The sequence below is a fragment of the Panthera uncia genome, chromosome C2 (assembly GCF_023721935.1).
Source record: "Panthera uncia isolate 11264 chromosome C2, Puncia_PCG_1.0, whole genome shotgun sequence".
In the NCBI taxonomy this organism is placed as follows: Eukaryota; Metazoa; Chordata; class Mammalia; order Carnivora; family Felidae; genus Panthera; species Panthera uncia.
Window position 1 is genome coordinate 148,352,644 of NC_064810.1, and position 21,030 is coordinate 148,373,673.

The following is a 21,030-nucleotide window of genomic DNA, read 5'->3' on the forward strand; positions in this document are numbered from 1 at the left end:
CGCCCCCTCCCCTCACCCTGTGCCCTTTTTAAATAAAACTCGGAATTTCCTTTGGCAAACTTTTGATCTTGGGCATTCATATTTAAAAAGAGAAAAACTCGGTTTACGGTTTTTTCCAAATGCAAAATTGTGGTAGGGACTGTAGTTTTGGGGGGGATACACTTAATGTGTCATTGGATGGCTAGAGGAGACCCTGTTCTGGTTTACAGCCGAGAGAATACAGAGGACACCAAGTTGGCCCCAGGCTTCAAGTTCATCTTGGGCACCTTCCCACCTCCCTCTCTAACCTGACTTCCTCCTTGCTCCTCCTTGACCTGTTTGTCTGGTATCCAGCCATGCTCCAGTCCTCTCCAGGAATCTTACCTGCCGTGGCCTGAGCAATGTTCCAAAATAACTGTTCCCTCCTTTGCCCCAAAGCTCATTCATTCCCTTAGTTAACTGGCATGGGCCTGTTTGTTGAAAGGATTCTGTCTTATAACTTTTCTCTCTCACTTGGCACTTTTTGTCTTGTATTTTCATGCACTGGAATGTATTTCATGCACTGCCGCATTGCTAACTGGGACTCTGAACTAGTCACTTAACCTGCCTCAGGAAACGAGCTATTGCCTGTGTTAGCTGCTGCCGTCCCCCTGAAATGAGTCCCTGGGCCTGGAGTCCCAGGATTGCACAGGATGCAAAATGAACAGAGAAGGCTCACCTGATGTTCATATTTTATGAACCAAGGTGACGTTTTAATGGTCTATTAAAAAAAAAAAAAAAGCAAAGTCACATATCAAACATCAAAACTCAAAAGTTTTCAAAATTAAATCACACGTATATAGACTTGAAAAATCACATTAACTAAAAAGGACACAATTGTCCCTGAAATGGAGACAGGCCTGGAGATTCCGGGTTGCTTCAGTCATCGTGACCCTCAGTCTTCAGAGCATTTTCACCGAACACCTGTATCCTCATACAGGCCCAATGGTCTCGCACAACTTCCAGCTTGAACCTCTAGGATCAGGAATAGCCACACCTGCAGCATATTCATGAACAGTTTATTAAGAGGCCAAAGTTCAGGGAAGTCCAGTGACTGGATGAGTTCTCAGCCGAGCCAAATCTCCTTTTATGATGTGGAAACCAGGGTTTAGTATAGTCCAAAGTTACACGAAAAGTGAGAACACAATCACAATGAAAGCTCATCTTCAGCCCGGAGTTTGTGAACTCTAAGTAAACGCTAGTCTACATACAGTTTTCCTTCTGGTGGGATGGGACCCAAGCCGCACCCTAAAGAATGTGTGGTGTAGAGAAAGCACACAGAACAAAGGACGCTTCAGGCGGAAGGGAGAGAATGAACCATAGTTCATTGTTCAATGAACACAGCCAAGAGCATTCATTCAACATTCATTAACCCACAAGCCTGATTCTGTGAGAGGGGATGCCTGAGGGGAGGACAAATCATCCCCATGTGGTCAAGACCCAGGACAAACGGGCAGTACGGGCCTGACAGAGAAGGACTTGGAATATTCTCCTAGGGCAATCTGAGTATATTCCGCAGGCAGTGGGGAGTCAGAGGATTATTAACAATGGGATGGGTTTTGTAAAGAGATTTAAGGGAAATGTAGGTTGACTTCCAACTGAGGGAGTTAAAGACGCCACAGGACAACCAGCCAGGTGGGGATGGCTGGAAGGTGGCCAGATGCACAGAGGTAATGAGGCGAGGTCTGACGAATGGACAAAACAATTAAAAGACAGAGACTAGTCATTCACCAAACGTTCGTCACATCGCTTCTCTATGTCATAAGGCACCGATGGAAGCTGGGATACAGCAATGAATGAGACACACAGCCTCTGCCTCTTGGAGCTTATGACTGAACTGGAGAGAGATTCGTGGCCACTGCACAGTCCTTTAAGTACAGTGGTGCTAAATGCTGCAGAAGAAAAGCACTGGGTCTGTGAGCAGAGCACTCGGAAAGAGCTGACCTGGCATGAGGCCTTGGCGGAAAAACTTTCCCGTGCAAAGGATGCTTGAACCAAACCCGGAGGGTCGGAAAGGACTGGAGTGGAACAGAGCATCCCAGGCAGAGAAAACAGCATTCAGAGGTACCGCGCAGCAAGGGAGAAGCTGGGGAATGGGTGGCGGGTGGAAACACGAGGCATCAAGGGCAACAAAGTACAAACGAAGACCCCCGGGTCAGACTCGAGAATGGCTTATGGAGTCAAAAAGGAGACAAGTCTGGCTGCAGACAACAACATGGGGGAAATCAGGCGAGCCAGGACAGGACTACACAGAGACAGCTCTTGAAGACTAAGCCAAGAAAACGAGGATGAACGCCAGCACCAAAGTAGGAGAGGGTGGAGCGTAATCAGTAAGGGAAGCACATTATAAAAATGGTCCACAAATCGAGCTGGGCTTCCCTGTTTTGGTAACAGCTCAGGAAAGCCCATTTTCAAAAACAGTGATCTTTTCAAAGAAGTCAAATTATTTACAAGCGGCAACTATACATGGCCCGATCTTGGAAAAATACCACGTATTTGCAAAACAAACCGGAGAAGTACAACTGGTGACAGAAATAACCCCAAATGAGAACCATTAGAACCGCGCTACAAACGCTCTCTGTTCTTTACACCGTCGGTTATAAAGCAGCCCTTAGTTTTTCATCCTCCCGATGTCAAAAGTACACAGATTTAGTTAAAGTCGATTCCATGACAAGTGACACTTTTATGGGTTCCTCGTGTAGATGAAACTCAGTGTGCACCACTCTGTTATTCACCTGGAAGATTAAAGTACAAACTGTTCAAAAGCCCTGAGCGAAAGCCTTTTAGTCAACCCTACGGCGTGAAATGGCAGAATTCTATGCATTTCGGAAAGCAATATGCAAATGGCGGTGGAAGGAGCATGGCCCCCCAAGTGTCTGGAATGCAGCTGTCTGGACTCCAGGGTCCACAGACCTGGGTTTGGTCTCGACTTGCCCCTGGGGATTAGTAGGCAAGGGAACCCGCCGTAAAATGAAAGGGTTGGGTTATGTTATGTCCAAAGCACCCCGTGGCCCTATAATCCCAGGGTTGGTTGTGAGCACATCAGCCACCCTTCCATGTCGCTGGGCCATGAGGGCCTTCAATGCAAAGGCCCCATCATGCTCATTTATGGATTTTTTTTTTCTTTGCCAGTGTCTACTCAGCAAGCACTTTCAAAATAAAGGGTGTTCGGTAAAGGCTTAATGAACGTCGGTCAGCCAAACAATTTTTCAGCTAGCCTTAGCTGCGATGGATTTCCATTACAGTTGGCCAAATCTGTCTTTATTATAACATTGCTGAGAAGCTGACAAGAAACTTTTCTCAGAGAAACTGAGCAATAGAAAATACTCGGGCATATGGTCGGAATGAGTGTCAAAATTGTCTGTGGTCCCTCCCTTTCACGTCCCACCCCCACCCAACTCTGACCTCAACTGAGGTGAGAAGGAGTTTGAAGGGCTGTTAAGCATCATATGTAAATTTTTAAAATTAAATCTTTCTATTTTAAAGAAACAAAAATAGTTACCATACCTTGGGCAGGTGTGGAGTAATTTATATGTAATTGTGATTAGAGCATGAACTCTAGAAGCACTCTGCCCAGGCTGGGGTGCCAGCTCGGCCACCGACTCGCCCCCATCTGTCACAGGGGATGTGAATCCCAGGAGGTCCCTGAGGGGTGTTGGAAAGCTTGACTGGATTCGCATCTGGGAAGCGCAGAGAACGGCAACTGGCGTGGAGTGAGCCACGCAATCGATGTTAGCCTCGCTGTTACTGGGCGCTTCTCTGATCTCTTCTCATTAGCTCTCTGTGGGCGTAAACCTCTCAGAATGAGAAGAAAATTTCTCTTCAATCCTGATACGATAAACTACAATAATTGGGCCATTCTCCAAACTAGGGTCTGTGTGCACATCAACCGCCATTATCGAGCACGTGTTCATTCAGTGAATGTTTACTATGGGCTACAAGCTGGGGAGACAAATGTGAGCTGGGGTCTGTCCTTAGAGATGTCCTAAGGCTCTGCCCTCTCTAGGGGTGCTGAGTCGGGCCAAAGCTGGCTGCAATGGTGGGCTACACAGCAGGCGGGGTCTTTCAAGCTCACCTAATATCCAATGCCCTTCTATTAGCAAGGAACGGAAGGTGTCATTCTGTTTCCCTCAGCAGGTGGCTCAACCCTGTTTTCTGAATGCTACAGTCATTGTAAGTCATGATCAGCCCATCACTTCCAAGCAACTTTTCAGCATCTCTCACATTTTCATGGGTAAAGCCAACCTCATGAAAACGCTCCGATCAAGCACATGAATGAAGCACGTGTTCACTTAGAATCTACTTACTTTGGTGAAAAAGTCAGCGATGTGCCACTTATTTCCATGCTGTTTAAAGACCTCAGCCATCGCTTCAATCATCACCGAGCCCGTGCGAGGGTGCCGTAAAGCAACGTGATCTACAAAGTGAAAATATTTCATGTGTTTTCCTCCTCTGGTTGCACCGAACTTTTCTTTTACCCACAGTGAAACCTGTAAAATGGTTTTGAACTGAGAATACGGAAGCATTCTTGTATTAATAGGAGTGGGCCTGGGTCCATAAGAGACACAGACACAAAAAGAGGAAGCACTGAGCCTCCCAGGGGACTCCTGTGACCAACAGCACGTAACCCCTCAAGAGGGCAGTTCTCTTCTATCAATCTTTAAATAAAACTTTTCAAATATTCACAAAAGGAGAAAGCAGAGTTTAACAAACTCCCATATAATCATCCCCCAGATTCAACAGTTATCATTTTGCCATATTTCCTTCATTTATCCCTCCTTTCTATATTTCTTAATGTTTATTTATTTTTGAAGGTGGGGGAAGTGAGAGACAGAGACAGAGACAGAGAGAGAATCTTAAGCAGGCTCGCACTATCAGTGCAGAGCCCAATGTCGGGTTCAAACTCACCAACTATGAGATCATGACCTGAGCTGAAATCAAGAGTCAGATGACCAGCCAACTGAGCCACCCAGGTGCCCCGTCTATTTTTTTTTTTTCTGACTTTTGCTACAGGATTTTAAGCTAAATATCCCCCAAATACATCAGTATAGAATTTATTTTGGGGTCCTCAAAAAAATTTAGTGGAATTGTTTTTATTAGTAGTTAGTAAAAAACATGAAACGTGTCTTTTTTTAGTGTGGAAATTTGATGGGAATATCAAAATCGTACCCTCTGATAATAAATCTAGGTTGGAACAGAAAAAAAACATGGATACACCTTTGCAATCTCAATATAGGCAAAGGTTTCTTAGAACACAAAAAGCATAAGCCACAAAAGAAAAAGATGCTAATTTGGACTTCATCGAAATTAAAAACTTTTGTTTTTTGAAACACGTTATTAAGAAAATGAAAAGCAAGCCACAGTTTGGGAGAAATATTTGCAATACATACCAGGCAAAGAACTTGAATCCAGAATATATAAATAATTCTCAGGGGTGCCTGGGCGGCTCAGTTGGTTAAGCGTCCGACTCTTGGTTTCAGCTCAGGTCATGATCTCACAGTTTGTGAGCTCGAGCCCCACTTTGGGCTCTGTGCTGACAGCACAGAGCCTGCCTGGGATTCTCTCTCTCCCTCTCTCTCTGCCCCTCCTCTGTCTCTCAAAATCAATAAACTTAAAAAAAATTAAAAAGAAAATAATTCTTACAACTTCATAAGAAAACCAACAACCCAATAAAAAATTGGACAACACACATGAACAGACATTTAGCAAAAGAAGATATGTGAGCGGACAACACGTACAGGAAAAGATAATCACTAGGCCTCCAAGAAATGCAAATTAAAACTACAAGGTGATACTATTCTATACCCATCAGACTGTCTAAAATTTAAAAACAGATCAAACCAACTGATAACGAGGATGTGAAGCAACTGGAACTCTCATACGCTGCTGGCGGAAATGTAAACAATACAACCACATTGAAAAAGAATTTTCAACTTGGCAGTTTCTTTAAAAGTCAAACACACCTACTATGTGAACCAACCATTCCACTTCTTCGTATTTACCCAAGGAGAACAAAAACATACGCCCAAAGATGTACACACGTGTGTTCACAGCGGCTTCATCTGTAATAAGGAAAACCTAGAAACAACTTAAATGTTCAGTAACAAGTGAATGGCTGAGCGCATTGTGTTAACATTGTGTTATATTCACACAACTAAATACCACTCAGAAATAAAAAGGAATGAGCTACTGATATACAAAACGACATGGGTACAACCCGAAACCATTATGCTGAGTGGAAGAAGACAAGAAGGGAGGGAGGGAGGGAGGAAACCTACATGCTATATAATTCTAGCCATATAAAATTCCAGAAAATATAATCTAATCAGTTTTAACAGAAAACACAACCATGGTGACTCAGGGATGGGGATGGAGGTAGGGACAGATTCAAACATGAAGAAACTTTTTGCGGTGACGGCAATATTTGCTTATCTTGATCATGGTGATGGTGTCATGAACATATACTTCCATCTGTTCGAATGGTGGAATATGTACAGCTCATACTTCAATTATATCTCCATAAAGTTGTAAACAAATCCACAAAACATATCTGTTTAGTATAGGAACCATACAGCAATTTCAGTATTGTCCCTCTTGGAGTAAATCTGAGTTAGAAACACCACATCACAATGTTTGACAATCCATCCAGTGTTCTTCAAACTGCAGGTTGCGGCCCAATTATCAGCCAACAAATCAATTTAGCATATTGAAACTGTATTTTTTAGGGGTGCCTGGGCAGCTCAGTCAGTTAAGCATCCAACCCTTGATCTCCACTCAGGTCATGATCTCATGGTTGGGAGTTCAAGCCCCATGGCTCATCCCATGCTTGGGATTCTGTCTCTCCATCTCTCTGCCCCTTCCTCGCTTGTACTTTCTCTCTTTCTCAAAATAAATTAATTAATTGATTAATTTAAAAAAATGAAACTGCCTTTTTTGAAAATGGGATAAAATGGGATATAGTAGAAAATATTAAAGTACATCAATGCAGCAAGGGTAGCTATAATTTATAAAACTAGTGTGTTACATGTGTATTTATACTTTTACATAAATATATGTGATAGACTATAATGAAGTGTAGATTTTATCAATTCTAATATTGAAGTTTTCTGCCCCCCCCCCCCCCCCCCCACTTAGGCATCTCTGAAATCTGGATGTGCTACATAATCTCTTCCGTGTCACAGAGTAATTAATTGGTAGCTCCCTGAGGACACAAAATAATGGTATGTCTTACAATCAAGGCATTAGATTTGATGCAACACCATAGCTCTTTCTTCCTGTAGGTTGTGGCAAATAACATTTGAAAGCCTCTAACCTAACCTGGTCTGCAACCCCGTGGAGGATGTGCCAGTCAGCAGAGCGAAAATCAGTGTAGCTGCCAAGCATCTTATTAAATGAAAGATTATACATTTCTTGTCACTTTGAAAATAATCAGCTATTGTCGTCCATGGCCACGGGTTCAGTCCTCAGGACAGACTCTAGGCCACAAAAAAATGAGTCTGATGAGTAAAACTGGAGAACTTTAGACTCGGGCTGAAAGCTAGTGAATTTCCGCAGATTTACCAAACAGGGTCAAATTAAAAAGTCATCAAGACCGGATTCCCCCAACATTGCATTAGATGATGACTCTGGCCATAGAACAAGAACTCCAATCACTCACAAGACTGAAAACAAGTAGCCAATGAACACATGAACACCTTATAGCTTCTCTTATATATAGGTGAGATGGCTTGGTCACAGGCCAGGAGGGACAGGCTCTAGAACTCACAGGGGTCAGGTAGCTGGTATAAACTCCAACGGTGAACTAGATGTCGGAAGCCCGAATTTTGTTGAAATCTACTTTCTAAAAGAGGATAACTTTAAAATGTTTTAAATCCATCTTTTTTGCCCTTGATCTTAGCCAAAAGTCAAGCTGTGATTAAATCCATTGTTTGAATAGATAATACATTCAAATGGTTCACAATTCATCTATCAATAGATGAGTAGATAAAAATATAGATGTATATTTATCTTACATGGACACCCATGCACACACACACACATATGCACAAGAGAATATTACTCAGCCATAAAAAAGAAAGAAATCTTGCCAACATGGACTAGAGGGTATTCTGCTAAGTAAAATAAGCCGGACAGGGAAGACCTGCCATGTAATTTCATTTGTATGTGGAATCCAAAAAGCAACAAAAAATGGACTCAAATACAAATGGTTCACAATTCAAATTATAAAAGGAATCGGCAAAGTCTCCCTCCCGCCTCATCCCACGCCCAAGAAATCAAATTCACGATCTGTGAGATCACAACCTGAGCCACCCAGATGCCCCACAGCTGTCTTATTTTCATTAACTGTGGCATTTGAAACTTCACCATGATGATTCTTTTCAACTGCGGCACAGTATTCTACAGTATGAATATACGACTCCCAGTGGCTTTTAGATTCCTGCCCCTTTATTTGCCCCACTAAGCAACTTCAAAGGAGTGCCCAGAGTAGAGTGCTCGACTCAGCCCCATTCATCACTTTCCTGGTATTAGCACTGAAAAGTCCAGTATCCCGGGAAACCCCTCCATCTCAGGCAAACTGGGACAGTCGGTCATCTTGTCCATGTATATACATGTGCAGGAGATTCCTCTGGGCAGAAGATCCCAAACTTTCTCAGTTCATGGTGCCCTTAGTGTCTCAGTAATTTTTTCACAGCACTCCTAGGCCAAAAGAAATACCTAAGAGATCCATTTACTAAAGTAGTTAGTTCCAAGCTCAATATTAATATCTTAATAGCTGGGGCACCTGGGTGGCTCGGTCAGTTAAGCGACCGACTTTTGATTTCAGCTCAGGTCATGGTCTCACAGTTTGGTGCATGAGATCAGGGAGGGTCTCTCTCTCCCTCTCTCTTTTTTTTCTCTCTCTCTGTCAAAATAAACACTTTTTAAAAAGTTACATGTTATAATGTGAGGGATACAGTAAAAGCAGTACTCAGAGGAGATTATTTGAAAATGCTTATATTTTGGGGACGCCTGGGTGGCTCAGTAGGTTAAGTGTCTGACTTTGGCTCAGGTCATGATCTCACAGTTTGTGAGTTCCAGCCCTGCATAGGCCTCTGGGCTGACTGCTCAGAGCCTGGAGCCTGCTTCAGATCTGTGTCTCCCTCTCTCTCTGCCCCTCCCCTACTTGTGCTCTGTCTCTCAAAAATGAATACATGTTAAAAAAAAATTTTTTTAATGCTTATTTTTTGAAAAGAGAGAAAATAATGAGCCAAGTATCTAACCAAAATAGTTGGGAAAAGAAGAGTAGAAGAAACCCCCAAATGAAGAAAAATGGAAATTTTAATGAAAATTTATGAAATCAAAATTAATGAAATCAAAAACCTATACTAGAGAGAATGAACAAAACCAGAAATAGGTTCTTTTTTTTTTTTTTTTTTTTTTTTTTTTGAGAGAGAGAGAGGGCATAAGTGAGCAAGGGGCAGAGAGAGAGAGTGAGATTGAGAAAATCCCACGAGGGGCAGAGAGAGAAGAAGAGAGAGAGAGAGAGAAAGAGAGAATTCCACTCAGGCTCCAAGCTGTCAGCACAGAGCCCGACTCAGGGCTCGAACTCACAAACCGTGAGATCATGACCTGAGCCGAAGTCGGATGCTTAACCAGATGCTAAGCCCGGCACCCCTAAACATAGGTTCTTAATGAAACCACTGGCAAGACTGATCAAGATTAAAAGAAGGAAGCCACAAATATTAGAGATAAAAGGAGCATTACTATAGACTTACTGGACATTTCACATGATTAAAGATACAACGAATCCTATGCCAAGAAATAATTTTTTGTTTTTCTCCCACGGAGAAGCCAGTTTTCCTAGCAGTACATATTGAACAGCCCATTTTTTCAACACTAATTGGTGATGGCTTGTCACATACCTAGTTGTCCTGCATATCTGGTTCTGCGTGTACATTCTCTATTCTATTCTAGTGGTCTGTGTATACATAGAATTTTTATTATTGTTATATACTAAGTATTCTTTTTTTTACTGTTGATTTATTTTTGACAGAGACATAGAGACAACAAGCAGGAAGGGACAGAGAGGGAGACACAGAATCCAAAGCAGACTCCAGGCTCTGAGCTGTCAGCACAGAGCCCGATGCGGGGCTCGAACTCACAAACTGTGAGATCATGACCTGAGCCGAAGTCGGATGCTCAACAGACTGAGCCACCCAGGCGTCCCTATATCCTAAGTATTCTTATGTCACAACACAAGTTCTCTCAAATATCTGCATAGGTCCCTCTCTCATGTCCCTCAAATGTCCACACAACAATCAGCTGCTCCATGGGGACATCCCTACACATCTCTTTTTTAAAACGGCCATCTCCACTCCTCTCCCTCGACACTCCCAATAACCCTCATCCCTGCATTATTTTTCTCCATAGCACTTATCAGCATTTAACATATTTTATTGTATTTTATTTTTTAATTTATTTTATTTTATTTTATTTTATTTTATTTTATTTTATTTATTTTTGGTAAAGATTTCACTGAAAGGGAACCATCCCATAGCAAAGTGTGCAAAGCCTTAGGGGTACAGAATAGCTCCATAAACTTTCATAAAGTGAACACACCCCATAACTAGAACCATCTAGAAACAAGATGATGCCAGCATTCCAGAAGTCCCCTCCTTGCCCCCTCTGGTCATTACCACCCCCCACACTCTGCAGCCCTGAGGGCAAGCAGTATCCTGACTTCTGGCACCACAGATTAGTTTTGCCTGTTTCAGAGCTTTATATAAATGGGATCGTAAAGTAGCACAACATACAGTTTCTCTCTGTGTTTCTCGTCTGTCTCCCCCACTAGCGCAGAAGCTCCGTGGAGGCAGAGAGTTTTAGTTCTTCTGTTCAATACTGAGTCTCTAGCCCTTAAATGTATATACAGTCCAGCAGTCATAAAACTCATTCGTTCCATAAAACTGGAGCATGAGGTTTCTCGCCTTGACCCTGAACTGTTCCATAATAATTCTGCGGTTAGTTTATATCAGGAGCTCATTTCCTTTCATCGCTGACTGGTAGTCCACGTGTGGCACACCGGGATTTGTTTATTCGCTCACCTGTTGATGGTCACTTGGGTTGTTTTCAGTCTTTGGCTATTTCAAATCAAGCTGCTATGAACTTTTGTGTGCCAGTCTCTGTGAGGCCACATGCGTTCATCTCTCTTGGAGAAACAACCAAGGAGCGAGATCTTTCGTCTAACCCTAGTGGGGAAGTTTCTCGCATCTTACCACGAAGGATGGTTTCATTTTAAGTGGTGGCCCTTAGTTTCCTTTGCTTGCATTTCTTCACTCACATTTTATATCAAATTCCACATAGAGAGGGAATATATATATATATATATATATATATATATATATATATATATATTTGCAAGCTACTTTAATCCTCTTTTCAAGTCAAGATAAAGCAGTGCCTGGGTGGCTCAGGCAGTTAAGCGTCCAACTTCAGCTTGGGTCATGATCTCGCAGTTCATGAGTTCAATCCCCATTATCGGGCTCTGTGCTGACAGCTCAGGGCCTGGAGCCTGCTTCAGATTCTGCATCACCCTCTCTCTCTGCCCCTCTCCTACTCGCATGTGCTCTCGCTCTAAATAAACCAACAAACATTTTGTTTTTAAATAAAAATAAGCCTAAAAAAAAAAAAAAAACCTAAAGAAATGTCCTGGACCCCTTAATTCTATCTCTCCAACATTTTTGTTTCCCTCACAAGTGAATCAAGTCCACCCTCGCATACACAGATTCTTTTGGACTTTAACTTATTATCAGTAATAGTATTAGTAACAATGAGGATAATATTATTAGCAGAATATATTAGTAATAATAGTATCTAATTTCTTTTTTTTGTATTCACTATGCCATTAATTATGATAAGCACATCTGCTTTATAGAATTCAATTTATATAACATCCCAAAGACATAAGTGAATTCTATCATTCCCGTTTTACATGAAGAAACTAACATAGCTAGCAATTAAAAAATACTGAAGGTCTCAAATATACTAAGTGGCAGAACTAGCTTTTGGGCCAAGATCTTTTTCACAGAAGAGCCAACCATCTCATTCACCATGCAATACTTTGCTCGGGGGCCTGTGCGTTCCTGGAAGAATGATCTGCTTCTTTTGTTTAGAGATGCCAACCTGCCATCTCTAAAAGTGGGAACATTTGTAAACGGAGATGGAGAGGTTAACAAAAAATTCTCCTTCTAGATGTCAATTTGTAAGGCACAAATAATTTAAGGGAGGCCTGGGTGGCTCAGTTGGTTAAGCATCCGACTTCAGCTCAGGTCATGATCTCACAGTCTGTGAATTCGAGCCTCACGTCGGGCCCTGTGCGGACAGCTGGGAGCCTGGAGCCTGCTTCCGATTCTGTGTCTCCTTCTCTCTCTGCCCCTCCTCAACTCACACACACTCTCTCTCTCTCTCTCTTAAAAAAAAAAAAAAAAAAAAAAAAAAAAAATTAATTAAAAAAAAAAGATCCTGAGAATCATCACGAATAACTTAAACCTTCTGGAAGAAAGTGTGTGTCACTGGCATCTACCCTCACTGTCTCACCTGCCTGGGTAGGATAGATGATGAAGTAATCACTGAACGTGGGCAGCCTCCTCTTCTCAGATACGTCATCAGACTCCATGGGTTCATCGTCTGTCTCAACACCATTATCTCTTTTCTCTATTTTTTGGAGAACAAAAATACACACTACAGTAATGCGCCATTGACACCAGGAACCCTTAAGCAACGTCCCAACAAGCTTGCACCTCCAGAAGAGGAAGGAATAGCCACAGAAGCTACGGAAGTCGGATATCGGCCCCACAGGTCGCCTGGCATCACATGGACGGCGGGATGGTCCTTGGGAACTGCACACATCTCTCTCAGATCTGAGGCTCCCTGGCCTACCCCATGATGTGAGTGACTGGGACCATTCCTCAGCCAGAGTTAATGATTCCATCCCAGGTAAGTGTCCCTTCTGTCCCTTCCTCCCAGCCCAAAGTCTCTAGTACCCCACACAACTAAAGTCACATCAGCCGAGGGGCCTCTGATCGTAAACAAACAAACAAATAAATATTTGTAACTTCTTTTTCTTTTCTCAGTCATCCATATGAGAATGCCCTAGACACAGGACTGGACCAAGAAGTCTCCACTCACCTCCTCTGCAGGCCTGGATTATAAAGATCTTTGGTTTCTCTTGAAGTGCCGGACAATTTTTATTATTAAACATTTCAAAAATGTCCTCCAGGCTGACTCTCTCACCATCTTTCATCTTAATAAAGCCTTTCTCCCCGTGGGACATAAGAGTAACAAGGCAACAGCCAACATCATCCTTAATTTCATTGAGTCCATCCCGAAATGATGATATTTTCCCAAGTAACTCCTGTAAAATAGGATCACATATTCAAAATAACTGGAGGGAAGTAAAATCAGAAATGCTGGAGATGGTTCTTTTCAGTAGGCAATCCGAGGATATGACAAATATGAAAATAACTACATCTCAGGCAGGGTTCGTATGAGGTAAATATCAGTTCCTGAACTTGTCCCTTCCCTTTTGGCTGCTCTCAGAATTCCCGTAATTTCTGTTTGTGCCATTGGTTCTTGTTTAACAGAATTAGGGCATTTCTGATTCTCTACTGCAAAAAAAAACAACAAAATGATAGCTCCCCAAAGGGTTAGTGTATGTAAATTTTATATTATTAACTTATTTTAACATATAAAGTTATTGTTTTCTAAAATTAATGCCCTCAATAAGCTACAAATGGAAGGGGATGGAGGGATCTGCCAATAATATACACCTGCCAGGACCTATGGAGAGGCCTCATCAGAATCGAGCCCCCTAGAGAGAAACGCAAGACGGGAGTGGCGGCCATCACTGCTCCCGTAAACCTTGTAGCCAAGATTCCAGTCCCTTCAATAAAGCATGTAAAAGTGAAATGAAGTCTAAATACGGTAAACAAAGAGCCAAAACTCATTTTTTACACATATCATGACTTTCTAGAAATACGAAATAATCAACCAAGTAACTACTGGAACCAGAGGCCAGTGAGCTGACTGGATACAAGATTAACTCACAAAGATCAAAGATCTGCTCCCCCCACCCCCCCACTCCGGTTACCTGGCAACAATCTTTTAAACCCCATAACAGAAAAGGGGGTCCCATTCACGGTCACACCCAAACTAGGACAATACCTAGGAATAAACCTAAATGAAGAAAGGATAAAGCTTTGGGGAAGAGGCGACAATGAACCATGACATGCCCACGCTTCTCTTAATACTATTGATTTGCTGATTCACTCCAAATGAATCTCAATTCAATGTCAAGGCAATCAAAATCCCAAAGGGTTTCGGTGGAAATTAACCAGATTATTCTCCAGGTCACAGAGGACAGACAATCCTCAAGAAGAGCCAAGCATATTCATAAGAAAGAGAGAGAGAGAGAGAGAGAGAGAGAGAGAGAGAGAGGAGGGATAGCCCTATCAGGCATCAAAATATCCCTAAAAATCATGGTGAATGAAACAGGGAGATACTGGCTTAGGTATAAACAAATATATGAATGGAATATTTTAGATTCTAGAAACCAATCGAATTATATATGGGAATTTATTTCACAATAAAGGCAGAGTTTTAAGTATGTAGGGGAAGGACACATTATTCAATAAATGTTGAGACAACAGACTATCCATCTGGACATAAGGTGAGGCTTCCAACTTCACACTGTTCCAAAAATAAGATTCCAGAGTAGAAAGGAAAACCTTAAGCTATGCAAATATTAGAGAAAAATAATTTAAGCATTTTCTAAGTTGGGAAGGCATGGGGTTTAATCAAGACACAAACAACAAGAAGCTGACAAGAAAGACTGACAAGTTTACTCACAAAAAAAAGACTTCCATATGACTTAGGACAACAAAAAATCAAGTCACAGGGTAAGAGAAACATATTTGCAGTACGTTTTGTAAATGAATAATATCCAGGAAAATATAAGAACAAGAAAAAGACCACCCAGTAGGAGAAAGGGCGAAGGAAGACAGAACAGATAATTTACAGAAGGAAAAAATGGCCAAAGGATGTTTAACCAAACTAAGAATCGGAAAAACGAAACTCCGAACAATGAAATACTTTTGCCAGTGACATTGCTAAATATTTATAAACGTTGCCAGGATCCAGGAAAAGTAACCACTTAAGACCCTGAGGAGCATAAACTAAAAGAACATTGGCAGTTTCTGCCATTTGAATGAAAAGGACAGGATTAAAAACCCTGCAAAATGAAGAGATTCTGGTCCAATCCTTGGGGAAAGGACATTTGGGGCCAGAAAATTCTTTGCTGTGGGGGCTGTTCTGGGCATTGTAGCACCCTCCAGTTGTGACAACCAGAGATGGCTCCAGATATGGCCAAATGAGGGGGACAAGTCACCCTCAGATGAGAACCAGATTTAAGGTAACAACTAGCAAGGGACAGGATTCCAGCCAAGGCAGCCTGTGTGGCATCCACAACCCCATGCTATGCTGTTCCTTGACATTCATTAGCAGTGACTCCTGGGATCTAAGAAGGGCTTTCCTACGTTACTGTCCCTAAATAAGGGCAGGTCTGAGTCATGTCTCAGCTAAGGTCAAAGAGATCAAATGGAGTTCCCACCATCCTCTTCCACCTTATTTTTTTCAGTACAATCTAGTTAAGTCACAATGCAATTCTGCCCAGTGCTATCGGCTCCCTCCCCACGCTTCTCCCAGGGTTCCAAGTGAGTCCCACAAAGACTCATGCTGCTGGAATCCCTCTGGCCTGCCTCCTGATGACCTCTCAAAGGGGTTTCCTTGGTCTTTCCTGCTCCTAAATGCTCTGGAACTTGCCTACTCCAGACTCCGCCTTGTCCTTGGCCCCCTTGCCCATCTTGCCAAGGATGCCTTCTGGGGTTCCCTTCCCTCTTCAACTGCAGGGCCCTAGCCAAGACTGGAGCCCAAGAGGTCCCTGCCTGACTGGAAGGGGAGGTAGGGTATCGCACACGTAAAATTACAAAAGCATCCAGAGTTTTATCAGGACACACATGTCATTGAGCAGCAGGTAGGTCCTGATTCTTACCATGTGTTAAAACCCGATTTTTTAAAAAAGAAAGGAAAATTGGAAGATCCAAGTTAGGTTCCTCATTGTTTTTTATTTTTACCATTTTGTTGGGATCGATGCACGAAGTATGCTCAAACTGGCACTGGCCAAGCCATTCGGTCATTAGCATGACGTCCCGGTGAGCCCCGGGTCTGTTCTTCTCCACACACATGAGGAAAGCCTTCCGCTTGCCACTCAGGTCATAACAGTCCTATTTTCCAGGAAAGCCAACAATAATTAAACCAAACCAAACTCAGAAATCCAAATGTGTCATAGATACAAAATAATGAGTTTCTCTAGGGATCGATGGTGAGGTTTCCCAGTTTGGATCAGGGATGCAACACTGATTGTCTCTCTTATTAGTTATGGAACGGGGGTGGGGGGAGTCATGACTTGATTTATAATCCTTTCAAATATCTTCCTCAGACTAGGACTAACAGGCCAATCTCAGTTTTAAATTCCTACGTATAGCTAGAGTATCAGTTTAAGGAAATATGGCGGACAGAGGAAACGGTAAATGACCACACAAGGCTGCAATCATCAAAATCCAGAATGTGGGACATTCTACAGACAACTTGGTTTCTTTAATAGATAAATAACAAGAAAAAAGGCTAAAGAAAGAAGAAGCATCCTAAGTTAAGAGTCTCAAGGCACAAAGCAAACAACTGTAATTGTGTAGGCCCTGTATGAATCTGTATCCTGATTCAAACCACCCCCCTGCAAAAGACATAGGAACGAGTCAAGGACATCTGAATGCTAACCGCCTCTTTGCAAACATTAAGGAAGTTGCTTTTAGGTAGAATAATGGTATTGTGGTTATGTTTTGCAAAACCTCTTTCTCCTGCTAAAGATTGAGAGATCCACACGAAAGTGTCCGTAGATGAAAGGGACATGATTATCTGGATTTGCTTCAAAATAATGGGAGCGGGAACAGACAAAACAAGATTGGCTCTATGTTTCTAATTTGCTGAAGCAGGGTCATAAGTACGTTGGGCTGGAGTTGGGGAGATTCGTTTTTCTATCCCACTTTACTATTTGTTCAAAATTTCCGTAGTAAAACTTAAAAAAACCAAACGCTAGAACCAGCAATGTACGTAGTCGTCCAAGGCCATACAGCCAGGCATTGAACTTCCATTGAAGTTGCCTCACTTTTCTTGACTTGTCAAACAGAAATAACAGCAGTTCCTACCTTGTTTGGTTAATGCACGCACAGTGGTTTTAACTGGCTCAAGTTTATCTTCCACTCTCATAACAAAAAGCAGTGAGATATGACCACTTGAGAAAACCATACAGATAGTCTTTAACCAACAAGAACAGCACACAAAAAAATGTTAAAATGGCAGTTCAAGCGGCTAAATAAATACCATCTTTCCTAACCAGTGTGCGGTGCTGGAGTGAGAGCAAAAATATTTACCAGTTCGCCATCCACGCAGTCATAGCTCCTCTTTAGAATCTTTCTTGGAATCTCTGCATGAATTTTCATGAAAAGAGAATAAAACAGAAAAAACACATTATTATTTTCCCATTTTTTAAGTTTTAATCAAGATCCACTGTCATCCCTGTTAACAGGAAGCTCCTCCCAAGGAATTCTGTTGCCTCTTACGTTTTGGGGGTCCAGCAGGCTTCAACCTCGCTTTAGAACAGGTTCCCTGGATTATGAACACCTTCCTGCAAACTCATGAGGCTGGAAACTTAAAACAGGCTTCCCGGAGGCCGCCGTGGGATACAAGGGCAGGAAGAGCCAGGCCAGAGATAAAAAGGGACAAGGTCTAACTGACATATTACTGCACATGTACTTCCTGGAGAGGAGATTAAGACATCAATAAGGGGAAAATTGAAGTAAAGGAACTAGGCATTAAAAAGAAAAAAATAGCATAATCTCTTAGCATTTAATTCCAACATGTATTGGGTGCCTCCAGTGTAGAGCCATAATATTGTGTAGGTTGGATGACTCTGGAAAAAAAAGCCCACTTTGCCAACAGTCTAAAGAGGTGATAGCAGAAGTGGTACATGACCAACGAACCTGGGAGGAGGGACGACACAAATGCTTTGTAGGTGCAGTGAAAGCAGGGAGAGTCAAGGCTCCACAGGGCCAGTATTCTGCCTGTCGGCCATGTGTGGTGGGCCATTACAGTTGTGATGCATTACAAATCTAAACAAAATCAGCAACAGTAACACACCTAGAAGCTCAATCAGATCATAGGCATGCCGATGGCAGAGGTCACCGACGGCACATTTTACTGTCTATCTCAATGGCTCCCATGTAAGTGCTGCTTCCTCTCTCTCCTCTCTCTCACATACACATTATGTACACATCCGTTTATCAAATCGGGCCGGAGGGGGGGAGCCCCACCTCCCTCAACCTGCTCCATACTACATTTCTTGATCATAAGCCACATCTTCCCAGATTGACGGCAAATGGTCTCATGGTGTGCAAGAAGAGCCACCCCTTCCATAAATACACCCCCTGGAGGTGTGACAGTGGGGTTTCCAACACTGGGCTTCTCACTGCATCATTTGGAAACCTCCCACATCATAATCTCTTGAAGGTAGTCGTTAACGAAGCATCTCAGGCCTGCCGCTGAGTCGATCTGCTCTTTGAGCCGACCCCCAAAATGTGCTCGTAAACCCTGATGGCCGCTCTTCGACGGATCACTCGGATTCCGCGCCTGGGGATGGCGATCCTACGGGCTGCTTCACCCAAGGTTCCCACCTCCCACCGCGCGTCACCTGGGTCCTAGGGCACCCGCCAGCCCCTGGCTCCGCTAGCCTCCGCCCCGCGGGCTGCCCGGGAACCCGCCCCCAGCCCCGGCAGCCCCCAGATCACCCGGACCTCTCCCCCACTGCCCGGCTGTCCCCACTCTCACCCAGGCTCCGCCCCTCCGCCGGCCCGCCGGCCGCGCACCCGGGCCCCGCCCCCTAACCCGGCCGCCACCACCCCGCCCCCCCATCCCGGCCGCCGATCCGGGCCCAGCCCCCAGCCCCGGCTCGCCGCAGCGCCCCCGCTCACCCCGGCGGTCGTCGTCTTCCGCGCTCTGCCAGCGCGGCAGCAGGTCGGCGCGGCGCAGCTGCTGCAGCACCTTGACGAGAACGCGCGACACGGCGGGCAGGTAGTAGTGCTGGGCCAGGAGACGGGCCAGCCCCGCCTTGCTGTCGCCCTCCAGCTCCAGCCGCACCGGGCTCACGCGCGGCCGCTCGTCCACGGTCTTGAGGAGGACGCGGAAGTGGCTCAGCTCCCGCGGGGACAGCAGGTCCAGCGTCTCTTGCACGCGGCTCTGCAGCTCCTCCACGGTCGGCGTGATCTTCGGAGGCGCCTGGCGGCCGTCGGACCCCCAGCGCCAGCCGCTCCCAAGGCTCGTCGCCATGGCCACCCAAAGATGCTGCAGCGCCCGGGCCGGAGGGGCCGACCGCCGAGGTCTCAGCCCCGCGGGCCGCGCACGCCTCCCGTTTCTGCCTTTGTTTTGTACAACGGAGGCGTTTCCGCTCGTCTTAGCTACGGCCGGGCGGGCTGGCGGCCGCGACCTGGAGATCCCGCCAGGCTTCCTCTGCGGCCCCGCCCCTGCCTCGAAGCCCCGCCCCCACCCGCCCGTTCCCGCTTAACCCTCGGAGCCCGGGTAGGGAGAGCTTGGTGGCGGCGGCTCCTCCGTGGGTCTCCGCCGTGGCTGCGCGTTAGGGTCACCTGGCTAACTAACTCCTCGAGCTCAGGCCACAGTCCCGGCTGATTACATTCGGATTTCTGGGTGGCAGACCCAGGCATCAGCCGTTTTGAAGCTCTTCAGGTGAGGGGCGCCTGGGTGGCTCAGTCGGTTGAGCGTCAGACTTCGGCTCAGGTCACGATCTCGCGGTCCGTGAGTTCCAGCCCCGCGTCGGGCTAAGTGCTGGCAACTCGGAGCCTGGAGCCTGCTTCTGATCCTGTGCCCCCCCCCCCCCTCTCCGCCCCACCCCTGCCTGTGCTCTGTCTCTCTCTGTCTTTCAAAAATGAATAAACATTAAAAAAACATTTAAAAGCTCTTCCGGTGATTCCAATGTGCAGCCTAGTTTGATCCGGAGTGTTTATCAGCTACCGAAACCACAGGCTCCACTTGGACGCTGAAATAGGACGCTGAAATAACACCTAGAGGCAATAGCCTGGAGCCAGCTTTCATTGGAGAGGGAGAGGTGAAAAAGGTTGAGGCTTGAGAATTTGAAGTCAGCAAGAAGTTGGAAATGCACACTGCTCAGCCTGGGAGTCGTGGAAGGGACATTGCCTTGGGGAGCAGATCTCAGCTTGGCAACGGCCCGTTACTGTCACTGCTTCTCAGTTCCCTGACTTGCTGGGGCCCTCAGGAGCTCACTCTATTGTGATTTGCCCCAAAATTACTTACCCTGTGGAAGATCTGGTGAAGGAAACTCATGACCTTGTTTGCATCCCGATTCTAGTAAGCCAACTGTAAAAACTCCCTTTTTAAAAAAGATTTTATTTTGGGGGCACCAGGGTGGCTCAGTTGGTTAAGCCTCCAGGCTCTTGATCTCTGCTCAGGTCATGATGTCATGATTGGTGAGACTGAGCCTTGCATGGGGCCCTAGTTCCACAGACTGAGCCAGCCAGGTACCCCTAAAAAGTCCTATTTGAGATCATTGGAAATGTGAATATGGGCTGGGTTTTGGATGATATGCAAAAAATTTGTTAGCGTTTTCCAGGTGGGATAAAAACATTGTAGTTATGTAAGAAACATGTCCACTATTTTTAGAGCTGCAGATTTTTCGAGATGAACTATGGGAAGGGTGAAATAGTGTGATGTCTGAAATCTGCTTTCATAAAGGAGAAAGTGGAAAGACAAGAGTGGCAAAATCCTGATCGTCAGTTTTCATCTCAGTGATGCGAATGAAGGGCCAATGTACCATTTGCCCTACTCTGTGTTTGAAAT

At 44.5% G+C, this 21,030-nt stretch overlaps 1 protein-coding gene and 1 long non-coding RNA gene across 4 annotated transcripts; one reads left to right on the forward strand and one right to left on the reverse strand.

Moving 5' to 3' along the window:
* Nucleotides 1–745: 745 nt before the first annotated feature.
* Nucleotides 746–19,664, reverse strand: LOC125921409 (caspase-14-like). Of its 3 annotated transcripts, none has more exons than XM_049628963.1 (7): nt 19,134–19,662; nt 17,538–17,590; nt 16,185–16,334; nt 13,183–13,408; nt 12,592–12,708; nt 4,326–4,435; nt 746–1,015 (listed from the first exon to the last, which is right to left on the reverse strand). In XM_049628963.1, the coding sequence occupies exons 1-7, from the start codon at nt 19,486–19,488 to the stop codon at nt 932–934; spliced, it is 1,095 nt and encodes a 364-aa protein (XP_049484920.1). In that variant the 5' UTR covers nt 19,489–19,662; the 3' UTR covers nt 746–931. The 3 variants fall into 3 exon arrangements, with proteins under 3 accessions (XP_049484920.1, XP_049484919.1, XP_049484918.1); XM_049628962.1 differs by having other exon boundaries at nt 924–2,753; nt 19,134–19,663; XM_049628961.1 differs by lacking the exon at nt 746–1,015 and adding an exon at nt 2,765–3,799 and having other exon boundaries at nt 19,134–19,664.
* LOC125921413 (uncharacterized) lies at nt 12,717–13,267 on the forward strand. Its single transcript, XR_007457413.1, has 2 exons — nt 12,717–12,990; nt 13,128–13,267. It is a non-coding gene; the product is annotated as an uncharacterized LOC125921413 (long non-coding RNA).
* Nucleotides 19,665–21,030: the final 1,366 nt, after the last annotated feature.